This window comes from Engystomops pustulosus, chromosome 10 (assembly GCF_040894005.1).
Source record: "Engystomops pustulosus chromosome 10, aEngPut4.maternal, whole genome shotgun sequence".
Lineage (NCBI taxonomy): Eukaryota > Metazoa > Chordata > Amphibia > Anura > Leptodactylidae > Engystomops > Engystomops pustulosus.
In genome coordinates this window covers 22,883,366-22,903,509 of record NC_092420.1, presented here as the reverse complement: position 1 = coordinate 22,903,509, position 20,144 = coordinate 22,883,366, and the positions used below count along the sequence as shown (strand labels likewise).

The 20,144-nt window shown below is 40.3% G+C and overlaps 1 protein-coding gene across 16 annotated transcripts in view; it reads right to left on the bottom strand.

The window, feature by feature from the left end:
• Nucleotides 1-20,144, bottom strand: part of ERC2 (ELKS/RAB6-interacting/CAST family member 2) — a 606,872-nt gene that overhangs the window by 82,987 nt on the left and 503,741 nt on the right. For 13 of the 16 annotated variants that reach the window (XM_072128513.1, XM_072128517.1, XM_072128515.1 and 10 more), the window contains one exon: nucleotides 11,817-12,010. The exons of 1 other annotated variant lie outside the window; for it this stretch is intronic. In XM_072128513.1, the coding sequence (XP_071984614.1) occupies nucleotides 11,930-12,010 (81 nt within the window). In that variant the 3' untranslated portion in view covers nucleotides 11,817-11,929. Of the gene's footprint in view, nucleotides 1-11,805; nucleotides 12,011-20,144 lie in introns of those variants that run through there. 2 more of the 16 variants (XM_072128514.1, XM_072128519.1) reach the window with 2 other exon arrangements.

Here is a 20,144-nt window from a genome sequence, read left to right as displayed (position 1 = left end):
CGTGAAATTGGCGGTGTGGACACATGGGACCCTTGAGAATGAAAATTGTATGGTCTGTGTGTAGGAGCCAACTTGCTCCCGGCTAATACAGATGGTCAAAGCATAATTATAATTCACGTTAAAGGGGTTCTCCACAGTACATTGTAGACATAACAAACAAGTGTTGGTATGTAATAAGGGGTTCCAAATGACTGAGACAGACCCAACTCAGGGCCACATTCACAACAGAGCCAATAAAGTTCAACAGCTGCTTGACTCAATCACTATAGTATGGCCCAGAATATAATGAAAGTAAATGGGATCATGTAACTGTCCTACGTAGCTCATAGAGAGGGTGAGACAACAGAATCATTGACGGTGGTCCTCATGAACTGCCGATTTAGATCTTACAAGTTTACAACCAATAGTATGAAGTTTCATAGTTGATTTAATGTGCTTCATTACCTTCGTTAGTCAAAGCCAAGAAGATTGGCCCATTGGGGGTTCCTGAATTTGGATACTCGCCACTGATAAGAAAAATTGGTCCAACTAATTTGAGACATCTGTCAATGGATACCATGAATTACTAGAAAAGTCTTGTTGTAGAACCCATCACAGCACCGTGTGGAAACCTCTCCTTGTTTTGGAACTTTTCGCAGGTCATATTACTGTTACAAAGATCATATGATTTGCAACATCGCTTGTGTGTCTTTCTTAAAGGGGTCTTCCAGGCACCTATTCTGCTTATAGGCCATCCATATTCTATGGTGGATTGTTAAATACCCCCTTGTCGATCATCTGTTATACTCAATAGGAAAACACATCTCAGTCCTTAGTGTATCAACCATACAACTACACTGCAGGTGCGGACCTTAAAAAGTGAGTAATTTTTGAAAATACTTTCCATTTTGTAGCTCGAAAAACTCATGACCATTGGTATTTGTAGTTAAAAATTATAGAAATTTTGGGGCACATTTACTAAGGGTCCGCACACCGCATTTCCGTTGGGTTTCCCGACTATTTCTGATTTGCGCCGCATTTAACTGGGGTTTTTGGCGCACGCGATCTAACTTTGGCGCAATCGCGGCGACTTTCATGCGACACAAATCGGGTGGCGTGGCCGTCGGACAACCCGACTGATTCAGACTAAGCGCGGGATTTAACATTCAAATTGCGTCGCAAGACATGCACTCAAATACACCAGGAAATAGATGGTTAACTTCAGCGGGGAAGCGACACATGCAGGATATCGGGCGCACGATCTTGGTGAATCGCCCCGGACTTCATCCTCTTCGGACAGTCTGGTTCGGGGATAGCATCAGGACCGGGTAAGTAAATGTGCCCCATTGAGTTCATGAATGGGCAACCTATGCTCAACTTTTTGAGCAATCATCCTTACAGTAATTCTATGGTATTTCCTCAACGTAAAAGTATTAGTTGGGTGAAATTTTTTCATTCACCTCAAGTTACCTATGAACAGAATCCATGGCTTGGATTTATATTAGTGTATGCTGATGACACACTCAATTTACAAAAAACATATGTCATGCAGTAGACCGAAAACACTAAACGTACAGCCACAAGCCATGTCGTGATTACACAGAACACTATCCATACCCCCACTAAACCACTCAGTAGGTCTCAGAATAAGGCACTAAGGGCATTACATAAATTAGCCTGACGCATACTTTCCTCAATTATACCCGGACTATACTGTTACGTCAGCCGCTACCTCCCTGTAATTCCCACAATCAAGCTGTTTGCTGAAACATGTAGCTATGTGGATTTCTTGGGGCTGTTTAGGCATTGGCAGTTCAATCGAGATGCCTATCCATTCATGAGGAATTAATGTTTAGGATTATGTACAAGACCGACCAATCAACCAGATAAAATCAGTCAAAACATCACCCCGGCCGCGTCTCTGCAGAATAAAGCCCCAGTGTTTCTACAGTGTCTCCAACAAGTTATCATAACAAAAGAAACCATTTATTTTCATGACAAGTGAACGCAGAAATTTAGATTTTTTTTTATACTTGTAGATGAACGTCCAGACGATTGTGAACTTCATTGGCTATGGCTCAGAGAGTTCATTATTGGCGTTCGTACGTGCGAGAGACCTTTACTCGCCAACTATCTGATGTACATGGGGGAATTCAGTGCCCCTAAAATATGATATCACGGGGATGAAGAATGGAAAATTATAAAGAGGTTTTCCAGGAATTTGGGAATCTATATGGAAGAGACAATAGTGGCAACCGACTGGTTTGCACATCAACTTGAAATGGGGTTCTCTTCTTCTGGACCTTAGGATCTATTTTGTGTCTCCAGTTAGAGGATTCTTGAGTAATCTATCCAGCCCGATTGACCACTTTATGATCTGTAGGCAGCATCTGAAATCTTCCCTCAACCTCATGCAATGGTTGACAGTCCTATAAATGTACTGTATAGTCCCATGTAGTGATGGCCATCTATGGATGACTGACTGGCATGATAGAGTTGTACAAAGCTCAAATAATAGCTGCCAAAACGTAGTCCCATATAGCCGTAATGGAGCCTTATAACATATGTAGAACTGTTGCTCCAATCATAAGGGCGACATGAGTATCCCACCAGTTTGACACCCCTATAAATGAATAATAAAAGAGTATGCAACAATCTAATAAGCTTATCCTAGTGGAGTAGTGGAGGTTGAAGGAATCCAGTACTTATACATTCAAAGGGTAATTCCAGAAATATTTTTTATCACCTATCTTTAAAGGACATCTACTACCAGGATAAAAGATTGTAAACCAAGAACACTGACATACTGGTGCGTCCCCTCTCCGTCAGGATGCGTTCATCTATTAGCTTCTTATGTCCTGGTTTTTATTAAAAAAGGGGCTTTTAAAATTATGCAAATGAGCCTGAGGGGCTTTGGGTTCTATAGGTGTTAATGGAGCCTGGAGGCCCTGGCACACACCAGTATGTCAGTGTGCTTGGTTTACAATCCTTCATCCTGGTGGTAGATGTCCTTTTAAATAGTTTACAACCATCAAAGGCACTACACTGATCAGCTGTTGGAGCCAGCTGCAACACTCCAGTGAATACTGCTTCCACTATAGAGTCCTGTGAAGTCACAGCCATAAGTCCTGTTTAGTAGTTAGAGTTAGAGTCCTGTTTAGTAGTTAGAGTTAGAGTCCTGTTAAAGGTGCAATTCCAAACACAGCCACTACACAAAGAACAGTTCTGTAGTTGGTAGTCCGTGAAGTAGCAAACTTCTTCTTCCATCACCTGCTGGCGTATTAGACACCCGCTGATCTAATATTAACCAACCATCCGTCCAAGATGGATACAAAGATGCTAAATGAAAAAATTATCTCGAAATCCATCCAGGAGTTTTTGAGCTCAGCAAAAGATAAAGAAAGCTCTCATTCATGTAAAGATGTATCTGTAAAATTGCATATTGATAAGGGGTGGACCGTCACTTTGAGGCATTACTGTCATCTGCAGCACATTCCGCTTCTAGCTCTTGAGTTTTTGTTCCATCGTCATGGTAGTACTTGTCTATTTCAACATAAAAGCTCCGTGCAAAATTCTAAAATTGTTTCACAAGATGTGCTCAAGTGAAATCTCCTTGTCACTGTGAAGGGTCTTTGTGGGATAATAAAGACATCACGTACATCTGTGCCGAGGAGAAGGTATTTGCAACTGCGTTCAGCAGCTCAGTGGAAAAAAATCCGAAACTGTCATCCCTCTTCCTTCCGGGAGGATTGCAAAGTGACAGATTAAGCAGGAACACATACTTTAATTTACACGGTGTAAAAGCAAACCTCTCGTCTCAAATGTTAAATCAACAACAACTAATCTTTTGTCCTTTAGGAGCTGCACGGTGTTGCGCACCATCTACAAGTATAATAGTCAAATCAACGCTCTCCTGTTACAATCTACAGAACAATTTTTCTAATTTTTCATATTTTTAAATGATGGATCTTTGACAGCTTTAGAGCTATTTGTAATGTCCTTCTTCATGCCTAAACCTGCCCAAAAACTGGTGACCCAATAGCTTAAAGGGGTTTTATGCTTTTTAGCTATACCTGTGAGGTGTAGTTAACACTCGGCTTGGCACTAGAAGTGTCAGTGGTCATGTAAGGTCGGGAAGTAAGAGATCTCCTTACGGAGACTTTGCCAACGGGACGTCAATGGATGCAAGTCTCCATACGCCTGCAAGGCGTCCTTCATTGGCAAAGCATCCGTAAGAAGAGCTCTTGCTTCCTGGCCCTAGTCAAAAACCTCTCACCCTGCTAAAACAGTTCCCTGCACTCTACTGATAAAGACACAAAACAGCGCTGTCTAGAGTTGGGAATCTGTTCCTTCTGGAATACATGAACTAGATTGGCTTTAATCATGTCATTAGGCTTCCTAAAAGTCATGCTTGATGTTAAGCATGCCTTACAAAGTACCCACGAGGCAATGTTTTCCTTGCATATTTCCCAGTGGGCATATAAAACAGTCTTGTGACAGTCCCATCCTTCTCGGAGTAACTGTCCAGAAGTCACAACACAGGAACAGGGAGCCAGAGAAGGTTAAGGACATTTACATTTTTTTACTTTTCATACCCCTGACCCAGCATCCCAAAAGGTTGCAGAAAAAAAATACTTGAAAATGTAAATTATTTTTCTGCATGTCCTAACTGGGTCGAGGGAAGTACGCCTCTACTTAGCTTAGAGGTAGCTTAGCACTTGTATAAACATATGATCAGGCATGTTGTAATGGAACATGCCCAATCTCTCTAGAGATCTGTCTAGGGCAGTGATGGTGAACCTTTTAGAGACTGAGTTCCCAAACTATGACCAAAACCCACATATTGCTCCCTGCTCTGTCACAGGTTTCAATCATATCAATGACCTGAGTACAACAATTTTGTAGAAAGGAGAAATTCAGATTATCAGTGTAACTTCTCTCCAGGGTCCACTGATTAGGAAGAATCATTCAGCTCTGCCCACCTCTCCTCGCTCCTCCTACAGTTTTAGGCACTTTAAAATAGTGCTGAACATGGCACATCCTGGCCGGCCTAGGACTGCAGCAGTTCTTTATGGTGAACTCAGTGCTGGGTTATGGCCTGAGTGCCCACAGAGAGGGCTCTGAATGACACCTATGGCACCCTGACTGCCATAGGGTTGCCACCACTGGTCTAGGGAGTTACCGCATCCCCATACACATAAGATAATCATCCGGTCCTGCTGACTTTGTTGGTATGAGTACATTACCATTCTCCAGTTGAATGTCATTGCAGGTCAAGGCTGAACATTGCTACTCAAGTCATTTACAATAGGATTGCTGGAGATAGGACTGTACTGTACTCTATAGTCCTATCTAGAGTGAATGGACCCGCAGGATCTAATTTTCATGATTGGGGCCCCAGTTGCGAGTACCAAGTTATATCCTCAGATAGAAATAAGTTTGAAGTGCTGGTCATCCTCATCGAAGGAATGCCCCGGATAAAAGGAATATATCATGTTATGCTTAGAGTATGGTCTAAGGGTGCAAGGTATAACCAATATAAAATGATATGCTATAAATAGCTAACAGATGGTGCTGCTGCCAATGGCTGCTCCCGTCTGAACAGAGAAGTGTCTGCACTTGTTTTCCTGTTTCTGTCACTACCATAGACTTTACAGGAGAGAACCGCACACATGTGCCATACAAGGGTTCGGTAGTGAGGGGCACAGAGGACACACATAAAGAAAAAAACATATAAAACGCCAACAATGTTTTTTCAGTACCGCATAAAGCCTCGTAATTATTTTCCATTTTAGCAGATATAAATGGGGGCATTGTGGGTAAGGGTAGGTGGTCTTTTATATTTTTAAATGCACTCAGTGTACGGTCTAAAAATACAGTATTAAAGGCAAAATACTATTCTCAAGTAGCCCATACAGTATCTCCAGTCCATAAATCAAGAAGATGTTAATTGATAACACATGCTCAATTAACCCCATTTATAAAGAGACTAGAAAAATATCAGTCACAATGTTTTTCTTCAAAGAGACTCATTTTAAAAAATAGCTCACTTATATTATGGGCCCAATTGCGGTAATTTCCTGTGACTTTTTGAATCATTTTATTTTACTGAACGCTATGAATCTTACAGAACCCTCAGGTCGTGGGACTCGAAAATGAATGATTTGATTATTGTTATTTCCTCAGGGCCTGGAGAACAAAAAAAAAGGCAAAGAGAAAAAAAGTGACGACTACCGGTAATTTGTCGAGTCCCAACGAATTCCAATTTCCAAATAATGTTTCCAACATTCACAGTGTTGGTCCTGGGATGGGACGTATTCCTTGTTTATAACGTTCATGGTGGCCACATATCAGAAGTTTATGGTAGTTTGGGCTTGTGAGAAACCGCGACAAAGTTGTTGGACAAATGGCGGAAATCTCTACTTAAACCTCCATAGACATGCACCATTGGCATGTGTTTAAAGTTGGAAGTAACGCTCTCGCAGACATCAATAATGAAAGCTTAACTTTCCCAAACACAAAACATGGTAAATTCCGACTATCCCATTCCGAAATATCTGCTAACTGGGGACAGAGCATATTAGATCAATGATTTTCGGTAAACTTTGATATAACGGCTAGCTTCTAACCTGAGCAGTTGTATATCCAACTAAATGAGCTAAATACATACTTCTCAGGGCACCATCAAAGCCACTCCAACATCCATGGTTAGTGGACAGATTAGATTGTATCATCCTTAAATCTTTGTTTCCCAGTAGATAAGTCACTTCCAGAAGTATCATGAAAAGTGGACTATTTTCTTCTCCTGGAAAAGGGCCTCGGACAACTAGGACATTGGCATACCCTACATTCCACTTGTAGCTATATGGATCGACATTCTCTGAACGTTGTGGCAGCCCATTCCAAAATCAGAATTACAGAAAAATTTGATTTACAAAGACGAAGATATTGGTGGCCAAACGAAATATTATTGCTATGAAGCTATGATTGTTGTAAATGGTTTCCTTTCAGCCAATGACAGGACAATCAAATGCGACCATTGTTTCTTCTGATTAATTCTAATCTACCCCATTTGTTTATTGTCAGACTGCACATATGAAGCATCTGGAAGAGGGGAAACGTGACGAATACAGCCTAATGTATTTCTATACACTATGGCATCCACTCAAACAGCTTAGCATAGCTCTCCAGTCTTAGTCTTAATAGTTTTTCCGTCTAGGTTCAATGGACCATGAAAACGGAGACCTGATCCAATGCACATCGGCAGCCAGCAGTGATTTGTATCAGAACATCTGTGCACCTTGTTGTCCCAGAACCCCCCCCCCCCCCCATCTTTCTTCATCTACACTTTGTGGCTAAAAAACACATCAAAACTATGTCTAGAATCTGCTGCCTCACCATCGCGAGTGAAATTTGTAATGGACTCTCAAAGTGCAACACATTCCAATCCATAGGAACTGGAATGGGAATAAATCTGCTAGACTAATTTGTCATCATTTTTCGTAATGAGACAACATGGCCGCAGTTTTTGTAAAACTTTTGCCAAACTTTGTTCTACTAAAATATCAGATGATGACAGCAACAGATACGAAAATCCCATTTTTGCAGACACGCAACCTGCTGCACAGGTGTCTCCCTGAAAATCTAGGGTAACTTGATTGCAAAATGTACCGGAGAAAACTGGCGGGTGAACAAGTGGCGATATTAAATACTTGAAAACAGAACCGCCTTATCTGAAGGGAATGATAAAATCCCAGATGTCTGCTGGACAGAATCAAGCCTTTATAACTAGTCTGCTATTCTAGGTATTTATGGCAGCGGCTCTGAACATAATCTCTCCTGTTTATCGACATTTTCTGGTAGATCCTAAAGTTGTCTTCTTCTCAAGTGTCAGCCGTTTTGTACAGAATCATCTCAAGCATGGCAATACCACCTAAAGGTTGACACGAAACTGGAGGGCAGAGGAGTACGTTGAAACTCTTGGGTCACAAAGCAAAATCTCTTTTAGGGCCTGTACCTCTTTACAGTGTACCATTTAATATTTGGTCTCTTATATGGCGAAGTAGCCTTTGGGCCACGGTAGCCTTAAACAGGTTGGCCACCTTGATGTTAATTATAATTGTGTCCATTTGATTTGAATAAAGTTATCCTCCTCCCCTAGCACCAGTCCTGGGCGACAAATCACCCAGTCTCTTCATTTTTTTCTCCCACTTGCGTTCCCGGACTTCCACAGTGGTGCCTGTGCCGTTGGGATCAGCCAACGCCATCTCCTCTGTGTCGTAGCTCTGCACATGCGCAGTGTTTCATAGCTCTGCCTCCACTCACTGAGCATAGACTCAGCTGCAAACACTGACAGCATAAAACAGGCTGCGTTGCGGGAGCGCACAGAGGACAGGGGGAATGACACATGTTCCTCCATTAAAAGGGAGCCGGCCAGCAGAGACGGCAGGAAGGAGAAGAGAGAAAATGGAGAAGAGGCTACCGAATTGCACAGAAGGATCTGGACAACACTGGAGAATTCCTTAAGAAGGTATGTGACAATAATCCTTGTTATTCTCCCCCAAAGCCCCACAAGAAAATTAAATTAAAGTGGCCAGGAGTGTATAAGAAAAATATTTGTCAGGGCCGTTACGCTGGGACGTTGGGCAAGTTTTACTAGTACACCAAAAGGCAGGAGGGGTGAGTGAAAATCGGGCACACCCACTTCACCCCCACATGCAAAAAGCATGCACCAAAAAAGGAATACAATGTACTGAGTATACTGCAATAACCTTTATTATACACATATAAAAATGTAAAACTTATGTCCCCTATAGACATGCATGGGAACGATTGGTAGACAATACAGGAACAACAAACAGAAAAAAGCCAAGCTCTCTACCTTAATCAAAGATGCTGATAAATCCCTATGTACATGCAGACATTGAATCAATACCAGTGCATCCACATGAGACAATACAGTATATATGGCCTGGGTAGTGGTAAAGTAAACAATGCTCAGGAAAAGCAAGGGAGGGTAGTAGGTACAAACCACAGGTAGGAGCAGAGACCCCGGCTTCTTCTGGGGGAGTGCCAAATGTTACAAGCCATGCTAATTTATACCAGGGGCAACCAATCACGTATTGGAGGAGGGATGAGTAAATGCAACACACATGTGCTCACTGGTGGCTCCGCACATGTCATGGGATCCTGGACTCGCGAAATCACGATGCCGCCCGGGCCATCGGGAACCCCAAGTCTCGCGATCATATGCATGACAATGGGAGAGCGTCCTAGGTGACCAAGGACTTCAAACCTAGTATATACAAGAAAGTGCTCATGCAATGGGTAGTAACTAAAACTTAATTACAATAGTGAAGGATACAACTGAAATGATACATTCATAAAATGGTGAAGACAAGTAGTGTGAATCCCAAATTACACGATATTTCAAGCTCCACCCTTTTCTGTTTGGAAGTGTCACATTACTACACAGAAACACAATTTTTAAGCAAATGTGCATATACACTGCCTCTTTGTTGTCCTGTCTATGGGACATCATTCTTTCCTAGCTTTAGTTACATAGTTCATACAGGTAGAATTTGACCAAGGCTCAATTTGCAATTCACAAAAAGTCCCCTTTTACAGTAAACAATGTGCACTGATAGAATATAGAAAAGCAAATACAGTAGCATTAATGCTGGTCAGCATCACGGTCGACAAGTCGGTTAACTGTTTCCAACAGCAACCAGAAGAATTATGAGAGCAACTCAACATTTCACAAAATAACTTTTTTAGGTGTGAAGTATATGATGCCAAAAATTACAAAGTATTATATAGAAGTGTGTGGGTATGACACAATAGATTATGTAAAACCAACTGCTAAAATAAAAAAAGGAAATAAAAAAATCTGTATAAGATCAATGGGTAGAATTTATAATACTAAAATAGTTGAAGGGACACAAGATGTGCCAAGATATCTTCAGGTTACTGGATGTCTTCCAAAAATATGCATAATTAGCAAATTATACTTTGTAGACAGCACATTTTTATGCAAATAAGGGGACAATCAGTGAGGCCCAGGTGTAGCTATAAATGCACACCTACTTTTTCCTATGGACTAAGATACATAAAATATAAATACTGTATTTCATATAACACCTGGATGCAAAAAGGCTATACAGATATTCATAGGATTTCTTTTGGATGAACACCCTAAAAGATAAATCATACATGTTTATACATGACAATCAGCTTTGATCTGATAGAGAAACTGGCAGGAAGTGTTCAATATTTCTACAGCACCGCCACAGGGGAAATAAGGTATTACACAGAGTATAGTATTTACTGGACATGTCCTGGAAGCCCATCTCTAGATTGTCTAATGGTATGGTCCAATTCTTCTAGGTAAGCCCCTGCTAGAGATTTTCAGCAGAGGCTTGCTCATAATGGGAACATGTACACACTGAGCCAGAAGGTGCACTTGAGAGTCCCAATAACCTGTTTTGCTTGAAAATGGTGTACAGGCATTGGCTTCTTCTTCCTTGGGACAAGGGTGTTCCAGTAAGAGAGGCAAAAAAAATTATAGACAATACATATTTGGCTCTAAATGGCAACAGGGCAGGAACTGCTAAATATATATCTGCCTGCCTGCGCATACATTGTAGGAAACACACTGGAAGCAAAGATGATGCAGCTCAAAGGGAATTTCATTTGCTTCTAGGTGTGAAACCACAATGTTAAATGATGTTTAAAGCAACCGTGCCAATAACACTGGGAGCTTCCTCTGGTGCAATGTGTAGATGATGTTTTTGGCGCTGAACATTCAGCCTATACATGAGTGGGTTCACTGTGTCTAATGCCAGCATTGTTCATTGCTGAGTAAAATGTCTCTATCCAATAATATTGTAAATGAACAGAGGTCTAAAGGGCTCCATCAAAAAGCAACCAACTCATTAGAAATTCCATTGAACCATTCCTTGAAAGGAAATACTACTTGAGAGTTTCGGCTGCAAGATACTGAGAACTGGAGCAAGTGCCTTCAAGAAGTCCATCCTATAATCCCTACATAGTGGGAAAGGTCAAATTCTGAGTGTTCCACATAAGTACAAGTTTTACTTTTCTTGAGATGCTAAATTTGCTCCATATTTGAGGTTCCGTTCCTTCATTCGGAAAAAGGAAATTTGTTTAGTATTCAAAAAGGTTCTCAAGATCTGTAGTGTCATCACTGTTCAAGTTCCTTTAAAAAACTGGCTTATCAAATCCTTCTAGATATATTGACTAATGTCATCAAATCTAAATTCGGAAAGCAGGGCAGCACTAACCCAAAGTATATTGGCCAAGTAGAAATGGATTCGATTAGAGAAGCTGTCCAGGGATATCAATGGAAATTTATCTGTACCTCCCATTCATCAGCACATAACTTTTTGGTTAGGCACCCAATGTTTATGGGACTGAGCCGTCATGCCAGTCACATATATAATTTTTCTGCAGCAGACATTGGGTGCCTAACCAAAAAGTTTACTGGGAAACCCATCCAGCATCAAAAAGTTTAAAACTCTAGCATGCAAGACTAATGTAGTAAAATAAACAAATGCATTAAGCTCGAAACTGACCAAAAATCATCTAAACAGTCTTTCGGATTGTGTGGATTTCACATTTTGTTGATCTGAAAAGTGAGCATTCTTAGTCCAAAACTGTATGGACTGACTTTGACTTCCTTAGATATAGTAAAAATCTGCTAAGGCATTATCGACCTGTCAACCAACTTGGATTTAGAGAAGACCATATCCTTTGAACCAGCAGAAAAGATTTTTACATACAGTTAGGTCCGGTAAGGTAACTTACCACCCAATTACCTGCTCTGGTGTTAAATGTTGTTCCTTGTTTTCATCAGATGTCTTCCATCTCCTTCCCCTGTTCCTCTTTCCCTAATTGGCCCATTATAGATCAAAGTTCTGGGGTTCTCACTCTAGGCAAAGGTTGGATAGATGATCAATGTACAGCATGAGATCTTGTCATGACGATGTGACTCCGGCAGAGACGGGATCATCTGGGCAAACAAAAGTGGAGACGTCAGCTAACTATCCTCAATATTCAGGGCCTTCCATTTATACTTTTGGAAAACCTACTGATGACCTTCCTTACTACAAGGTAAAGATGTTCTTCAACTTTCTGTCCTACTCATTCAAGAAGGGCTGTTGCTCCTGGCTCAATGAATCTTTTTATTTGCACTCTCTACACCAGCCTGTAAAAAGTGCCCATGCCCCATCAACCCCCTCGGAAATTGCTTTCTGCATATGGAACCCTTTAGCCATGGACAAGTCATGTGCCGTTCCTATTATTCTGACAAAAAGGTGTAGCCATTATACTTGTCAATTGCATGTGTCCATAAAGACTTATATTGTCTATACTAGTCAAGGATAGTGTAGGGTTATAGCCCCCAACTGGTGACACCCAGTTATCAATTTACTGATTAAGGAGTCTTGTTGGAATGGAACAACACAGAGAACTAAAAGAATAAAGCAATACAAATATTAAAATTGACCAATTGACCAGTTCAAATACACATATCTGGAAAGCACTAGGTTTTCCTGCTTCCTATAGAAGATAATAACTTACCGTACATTCACCGATGAATATTAGTACCTTGCTACCTACATAAGATATTTTTGTATTTCAACCATCTTCGTTACGAATACATTAACTAAAGACAGACAAATTATATTGTAACCACTTAAGCCAAGGTAGAGACGGAATTCCCAGCAATCTCCTAATTCCTGGGGTCAAGGACAGAGCAAGACAGAAATGTACAACCTTAAGGAAGCCCTAGGTGAGCCTATTGCTCAGTGTCACGTAACGTCCCGTGGCTTCAAAATGTAACAGTAACCTTTACCCCCACACATTTAAAGACTGTAATTATGCAATTAAAAGCAATTATGTAATTCACAGGCCAACATTTGACTCTATAGGAGGCATGTTAGTGGCTCGGATCAATGACCTTTGAAAGTTTTGCACACTGAGCCAGAACAATGAGCCTTTAAATTGATGGTGAAGCACAATCTGATTTCAACATCTGCACAGATTATACAATTAAAAGTGGAACTAGTGGATTGTTGAAATCATTAGTCAGGAATGTTTGCTGTACACAGTGGCTGCTGCTTATTCATATCACTCACAGCGATATACCTCCCCCCAACCCCCTTCAGCATCTCATGGGACCAGCGCGGTATAAAAATACATCCAGGGCCCTTTACGAGGCCATTATCATTAAAGTCAACTTTTGGTAAACATTGTTGGATTTCTTAAACAAATCTAGTTATTCTTAACAAAGAAAATACTTTCCTTAAATTAAAATATATTACCCTTCATCCTAAATCTGATGGCTACTAATACATTTCTTTACTAGAGGTTTTTTGGCAAAAAGTAAAAAAAAAAAAACACATCAAAAACCTTTTTAAAAGGCAATTAAAAACTTAAAACCCGTCTTTTGCAGAAGGACTTAGCAAACATATCACAATTTAAACACATTTATGTGATGCTGGATGATAAATCTGTTCGTTCAGGGCAGTGTAACCAAAAAATAAAAAGTGTACTACTTCTGGTTCCATTTCAGGCTATTCCTTGGTCATAAGAGACAAGTGAGACCACTTCCGTCCATGCAGACAAACTGAAGACCACCTGAATAATGGTGTCAGAATCCTATAAATAGACTCTGGCTGCTAAATTATTATCCTGTGAGCCACACCCAGGGCTGCCTTGTTGGAGGCTGATTGACAGCAGCCTTGCAGTATGTGTTCCCTGGAAAGTTGGGTGGTTTCATTCTAGAGCTCTGACTCAGCTGTAGGTGGAATGATGCAGGGGATAGCCAGTCAGCTGCTTTGGCGGTGTCCAGGAACTGGATAAAGAGCTAATCATAATAATTCCGCAGTGCTTGCCAAATCAGTCTATCCTCAGTTCACTCAGTGCTGGTTATACTTTCTCCTGTTACCTGTAGAACTACTTTCTGTTTCTGTCTAAAATCCAGTCTAAGCTGGATCCTGTCTCTGAACCTGTATCCAGTCTGAGCCAGTACCCTAAACCGCAGTCTGAACTAAAATCTGTATCTGAGCCAGTACCCGACCAGTGGCAGTGCTAGACACGCCAGGATTACCTAGAAAAAAGAGTTATAAAAAGCAGCCTGGAGCGTGAGGAAGAGATGTCTGATGCCCCAGGCTGTGCTTATTATTCACACCTCTTGGCATGCCATGCCTCCTGTGCAGGAGAGGGAGTGTGATGTCACACAGGAGGTGTGAATAATTAGCAGCCTGGAGCACTGGACATCTCATCCTCGCACTCCAGGCTGCTTTTATAACACTAGGGATCTAGCCTCGCCTGTGGCAGGGCTAGATACGGCAAGATTAGCTAGAAAAAAAGACTTATAAAAAGCAGCCTGGAGCGCCAGGAAGAGATGTCTAGTGCTCCAGGCTGTGCTTATTATTCACACCTCTTGCCTGCCATGTCTCCTGCGCTGGAGAGGAAGTGTGATGTCACACAGAAGGTGAACTGGAGCACTGGACATCTCATCCTCAGACTCCAGGCTGCTTTTATAAGACCAGGGATCAAGATGATGAGCAGAGTAGGTGAGTACGTGTTTTTTACTTTTGTAAAGTGGTAGATTTCCTTTAATAACCAGTTCTATCTTTTTCTTAGTAAACACAGTTAATTAAAAATAAATCTTTAGAATACGTCAGACATCAAGCAGTAGAAAAAAACTTCAATTTTGTGATCGGCCAAGGTTTCGGCCAATAGATCCTTACCAATCTGAAACTTACCAACTATCTTGTGAAAGGGAGTAATTTGAAATTACAAGAAAATCCATTTAAAGATTTCCTAAAGCTGGAATCTAAACATTAAGAACTTAAGCTCCGTTTCCCTTGCTTCCCCACTCTTACTATAAAAGTCGGGATATGATATTCTGTTGCAGCTAAATTATTTTTAAAGACACAATAATAGACTGACATGTACCTAACACCATTTGATATTATTTTCTAATATCCATTTGGAGGCTCGCACTATGTGATATTGGTCCGGTATGCGTAAAGAGACGGCTAATTGGTTACCCATTTGCCTAATTCTACTTCCTCCCTGCATTAGTTTTTATATACATCCTGGTCATCAATATCAGGTATCTGACTGGAGGATAGAAATTCATTCATGTTTCCCCTTGCTTCCTTAGCTTGTGATTCTCCTGGGCCTCTTAGGATGCACTTAATAAGTAACATATTATTTCACCAAAGGAGATCCTTGAGCTGGCCTCGGGAATGTTTCACAAATTAGTAACAGAGCCAAAAAACCGTGATATAGTTGTTGCCTCAAGTTAGAAGGAAAAAAAAAATCGGACGTACGGAATATAGTATATAAAATAGTTCCTGGATATCCACTATTATAAATATATGAACCTACAAAGATGCTGTACTCTCAATCCTCTTAAAATTGTTAAAATTTGAAAATTATTTTAAATAGGACAGCCAGAATTACAAATTAGTCTGGATTTATTTTTGTTCCCCAAAAAGGGTAGTTCAGAAAGCGGACGGATCTCCCAGGCCGGGATTGCTTCCACATTTAGGCAAGTAACATACCTGTTTCAACCCTTTTTCCGGTTTGAACCAGCATATATGATGCCAACATCAGTAACAGAGGGGGTGGATTAAATGTTAAAGTAAGTGGTAACTTCTCAAAGTTTGTGTCAATCCATTGCAATTCACTTGGACATCATTTACGTATCCAAGAACATAATGCCATACCAGACCATCGTTGGACAAAAGTAGTTCTGCTTTTTGTGGAAAAGAACCCTTTTTTTCCTAATCCTCAAAAACTTCTTTAATAGTGATTAGGTATAATCTAAAACTTGATTTCACCATTGCAATAATTATGGCATAAACGTATATACTCGAGTATAAGCCAATCCGTGTATAAGCCGAAACCCCTAATTTCAACACAAAAAACTGGGGAAAACTTTTGACTCGAGTATAAGCCGAGGGTGGGAAATGCAGTGGTTACAGCCTCCCAGTATATAGTCTGCCAGCCCCTGTAGCATACAGCCTGCCCAGCCCCTCTAGTAGGAAAAAAAACCCCACTGTACTCATCTTTCCGACGTCCTCCATAGGTCCTCTTCTGTCTCAGACTGTCCCAGACAGAAGAGGACCTACAGGTGATGTCAGAAAGGTGAGTTTTGACTTTATTTTTTTAGTTGACTCGAGTATAAGCCGAATTAGGGGTTTTGAGCACAAATTTTGTGTTGAAAAACTAGGCTTATACTCGAGTATATAAGGTAAGTAAAGCAATTGAAATCCTATAAGCATTACCGTACTCACCGTTGGCCGTTCCTACTTGCACACTTACCAGTCCCCCAATGGTTTCTATTTATTGTATCATCTCCACACCCATTAAAAGTTAGTGCAGGCTCAGCCAAATCAATGGCTTAAGGGGGTCACAAATATGGCCAATGAATGACTTGACATTTTCAACCATTTCCTGCGTATCAAGGCAGGATCGGGAAGTAGATCAGGTAAGTTTCCGTTCACATAGGTTATGCATATTTGAAATTTTCTGTAATATTTGAGTGTTCTGTAAATGTTTTTCCCAAATCAAAATAACAAAATACTTGCCATGTATTTTACTCTTAGTTTTTGGATACCGATCATAACAAAAATACGGTAAGTTAGCAGATATTCCATCCAATAAACTTATTTACGGCAGTAGATTGGAGCTAAAATTTCAAAGACTGACCACATATAGGCACGCACTGTTACCGATTAAACATTGAAGGCTTCAGTGCGGATACCAGATACGGCTAAAAACGTTGATCCCAAATGTTCCTAATTCCTTCAAAAGACTTTGGAATGTGTGTGCAATGAGGTTGTCCAGTGTGAGGATCTGTCAAGTAGAAATCAATTGAACTAAATGATATACCTGCACCTAAGGCTAGCTGCGTGAAGCCGTCTGTTTTTTAAAGCATTATCACATAAAAGAAAGCCTTATCATTTCCACTTGCGATCTTTGTTTATGGGAATGGAAAGGACAAGTTTTGTTCTGGTGGATATGGCTTGTCTATGCCATACATAGGTCTATACTTTGGTGGCCATACATCTGCATTTCTTTCATCTGATGCCCAATTCTATGGGTGGGACCATCAAATAGAGCAGGAATAGTTGATTAGTTTGATATGTAGTTTTGTGGGAATACATTTAGCAAAATTAGGGGGCAGTCTATCCATTTAGCACAGATCCAATTCAAGTAAATAGTAGCCGGTCTGTAGTAACCAAGTCTGACCACTAGGAATGAAGCAGAGTTCAAGATCACCTGATTGGTAGAGGTACCATGTATCATGCCAGAACCCATATGATATTGACCTTCTAATGTAACGATCAGTCAAAATTTTAGACCCCTTTACCGTGACCCCTTTACTGTTAGAATTACTCTGTGCTATTAACAACTAAAAAAATATGTTAAAATTAAAAAAAAAAAACATATTATTATGACAATGAGTTGATTTCCCTTTTGTGAGTTTTCCTATGGCTTAACATGAAACACACCAACACATAACCCCTGGCAAAATCAGTTGGAATTTTTAATATGACTCTCTACATTTAGCCACTGTGCACAAAGTGCCCATAAACTGGCCAAAAGGGACTGGAGGAGCTAATTACCCTAAATTCCACAGGATGGTAAAATAAGGTCAGGGGACGAGGATACCTCCCACTGGTTTAACAAGATACTCTGCTTTCTTAGCTCTCTGCTCTATGTCTGTATGTAATTTAGTATGCAATGCCATAAAAAAGCATAAAAGCCCCCCCCCCCCCAAAAAAAAAACTAAATTAAAATGAATTGTTCTGACATTCAAAAAAAATCCTTGTATTCAAAAACACATATAACTACAATTCTGTATGCTGTATCGGATTAAAAATGTGTTATTAATTTACGCAAAAAATAAAGCTCAACTCTTAAGTATGATGATACGGCAAAAAAATAATAATAATAATCAGGTCAGAGTGTAGAAGAAAAAACAGGCAACAGGAGTCATAAAAATAAGCAAAATATTTCTCTTGTTTTCCCCTCTTGGGACTGAGATTAGAAATAAAAATGTCAACACTCTACTTCATCAGTTGGCCAAGATATTCGAGGTTCAACGGCCAACACCATACTTAGTACCCACGTTCTGGAATGAACTTCGTATTACCCAATGCTAAAAGTATTAACCACAGTGATTAAGGGGGCAACAACTGGAGAATCCCAATTGTTTTCCTGTAAAAGAAAGAAAATAAGGAAATTCTTGTTTGTCTCCGGGGGAATCGGGGCCGGCCTCGGAATACTGATGAATTTATGCAAAGAATAACAGAACATAAAGATACGTCTAAACTCCAGAACAAGAAGAAAGTCTGGTCCCATCAGCTCGATGATATGATGTGTACTTTATACTTCACACCACCTTTTTCCACAAATTTCTGTTTTTCTTTGTGCCTTCGTGAAATGTTATATGTTTCAGACCCTGGGTACCTTTAGCTCACACTGTTCTCTTCTCTAGGTGTTGAAATGTTGAGATGGACTAAGCGGGTTGGTGAAACATGCGAGAAAAATAAAAACATAGTCAAAACGGGACATTGATCCCCCGGGAGGCCTAAAGAGTTCAACACATGCAAAAATCCAAAAACTCTGAGGGAAGTAATGCCAGATATGCAGAGGGACCGGGGCACCACCCGCCCGAGGAACCTATCTCAATGGCTTATACATGTAACAATATATCAATTTTAAATCAAGCTTGTCAATGCCGTCCTCAAAGCTTAAATCTTCCTGGCTAGATTACAAGGCGGAGTAAAATGAAAGATCTAACTAATCTAGGATCAACTTCTTCTCAGTTCAAAGGCTACGGCCCTTTCTACAGGATCAATTGCAACTTCCTTTGAAGATGTGCCCTTAAGTTCATTAAAGAAATTTCACTGACTTTGACAGATTTCAGCTTTTAAAAAGATAACACAAGTTCAAAAATGACAGCTAATGTGTAAAGTATTCTCTGCCTTGCAACCTATATGTGCGCTGGGTGTGCGCTTAACCCTTTCCACGGCCGGGACAAAGTTGACGTGAAACATCATAAGATGACATAAAATTACAACCTACATTAAAATCAACCTACTGTTATACCCTAGTAATAAAACTAAATGTTCTGATCAGCTTTTTAAGATTTTATATTGTTTTACATTCCTAATGTATTTTCACCATTAATTATATAGTGTCTACATATCACTCATCTCTGCCTGTAGATTGTTATCACTTACTCCTGGGGCATCTAAGCCAAAGGGCATCAGAAAGGTAACCATTTTCACTTTGACCCAAAATGAGGAATTTTATCAATTTGTATGCTTTTGTGATGGGCAAAAACTAAGACCTTTATACACTGATCCTACGGCAAACTTTGTATTCTTCAGCAGTCCGGTGTGTCTCCATGAGACATACACCATATTGTTGTCATACAGTGTTATACTGTCCTTATTTCTATCTCTATGACCCTCAAAGCTGCTCTGGTTACTCACCCCTCCTTTTACTCCATAGAATTTTGTGTAATCGGACAACTCCGTGAACATCTATCTTGAGCAAAAAATTAAGTAGCGAATGTACTCTCTTGTGACCAGATGTATTAGAGAGATTCTTGTGCTCATTCTACTTTTGATCTATGCAAATTGTCCTCAAGTGTGAGGCCTACCCCAGATTGTGGTCCTACTGTGACTTCTATCTCTATTACCCTCAGAGCTGCTCGGTGGTGACCTAGCTGTTGTGATTCAATCCTCCCCTGTCCCCATTCATTGAACCTCTATTAAAATCGGACACCTCAGTGAACTTCTATCCATCTTGCTAGCAAGAAGAAACTGAGCAGAGAATTAAGTTGTGACCAGGAGTATTACAGAGATTCTTTGTGCTCATTTTTTATATATTTTACTACTATTAATGTATGCAAATTTTTTTGGAAACTTTGTGATCATTTTAGCTGAAAATAGAATCCTACATATTCAAATATGTAAGACATAGCAGTTATTTGTGAACGGTAATACCTTTCTATGAGACTATGACATTTCTATAGACCACAGGCCACGCATACAGGTTCTCCAATCACACTGGAGCATTCAGTCCATTGTTCTTCACATTACTGTTGA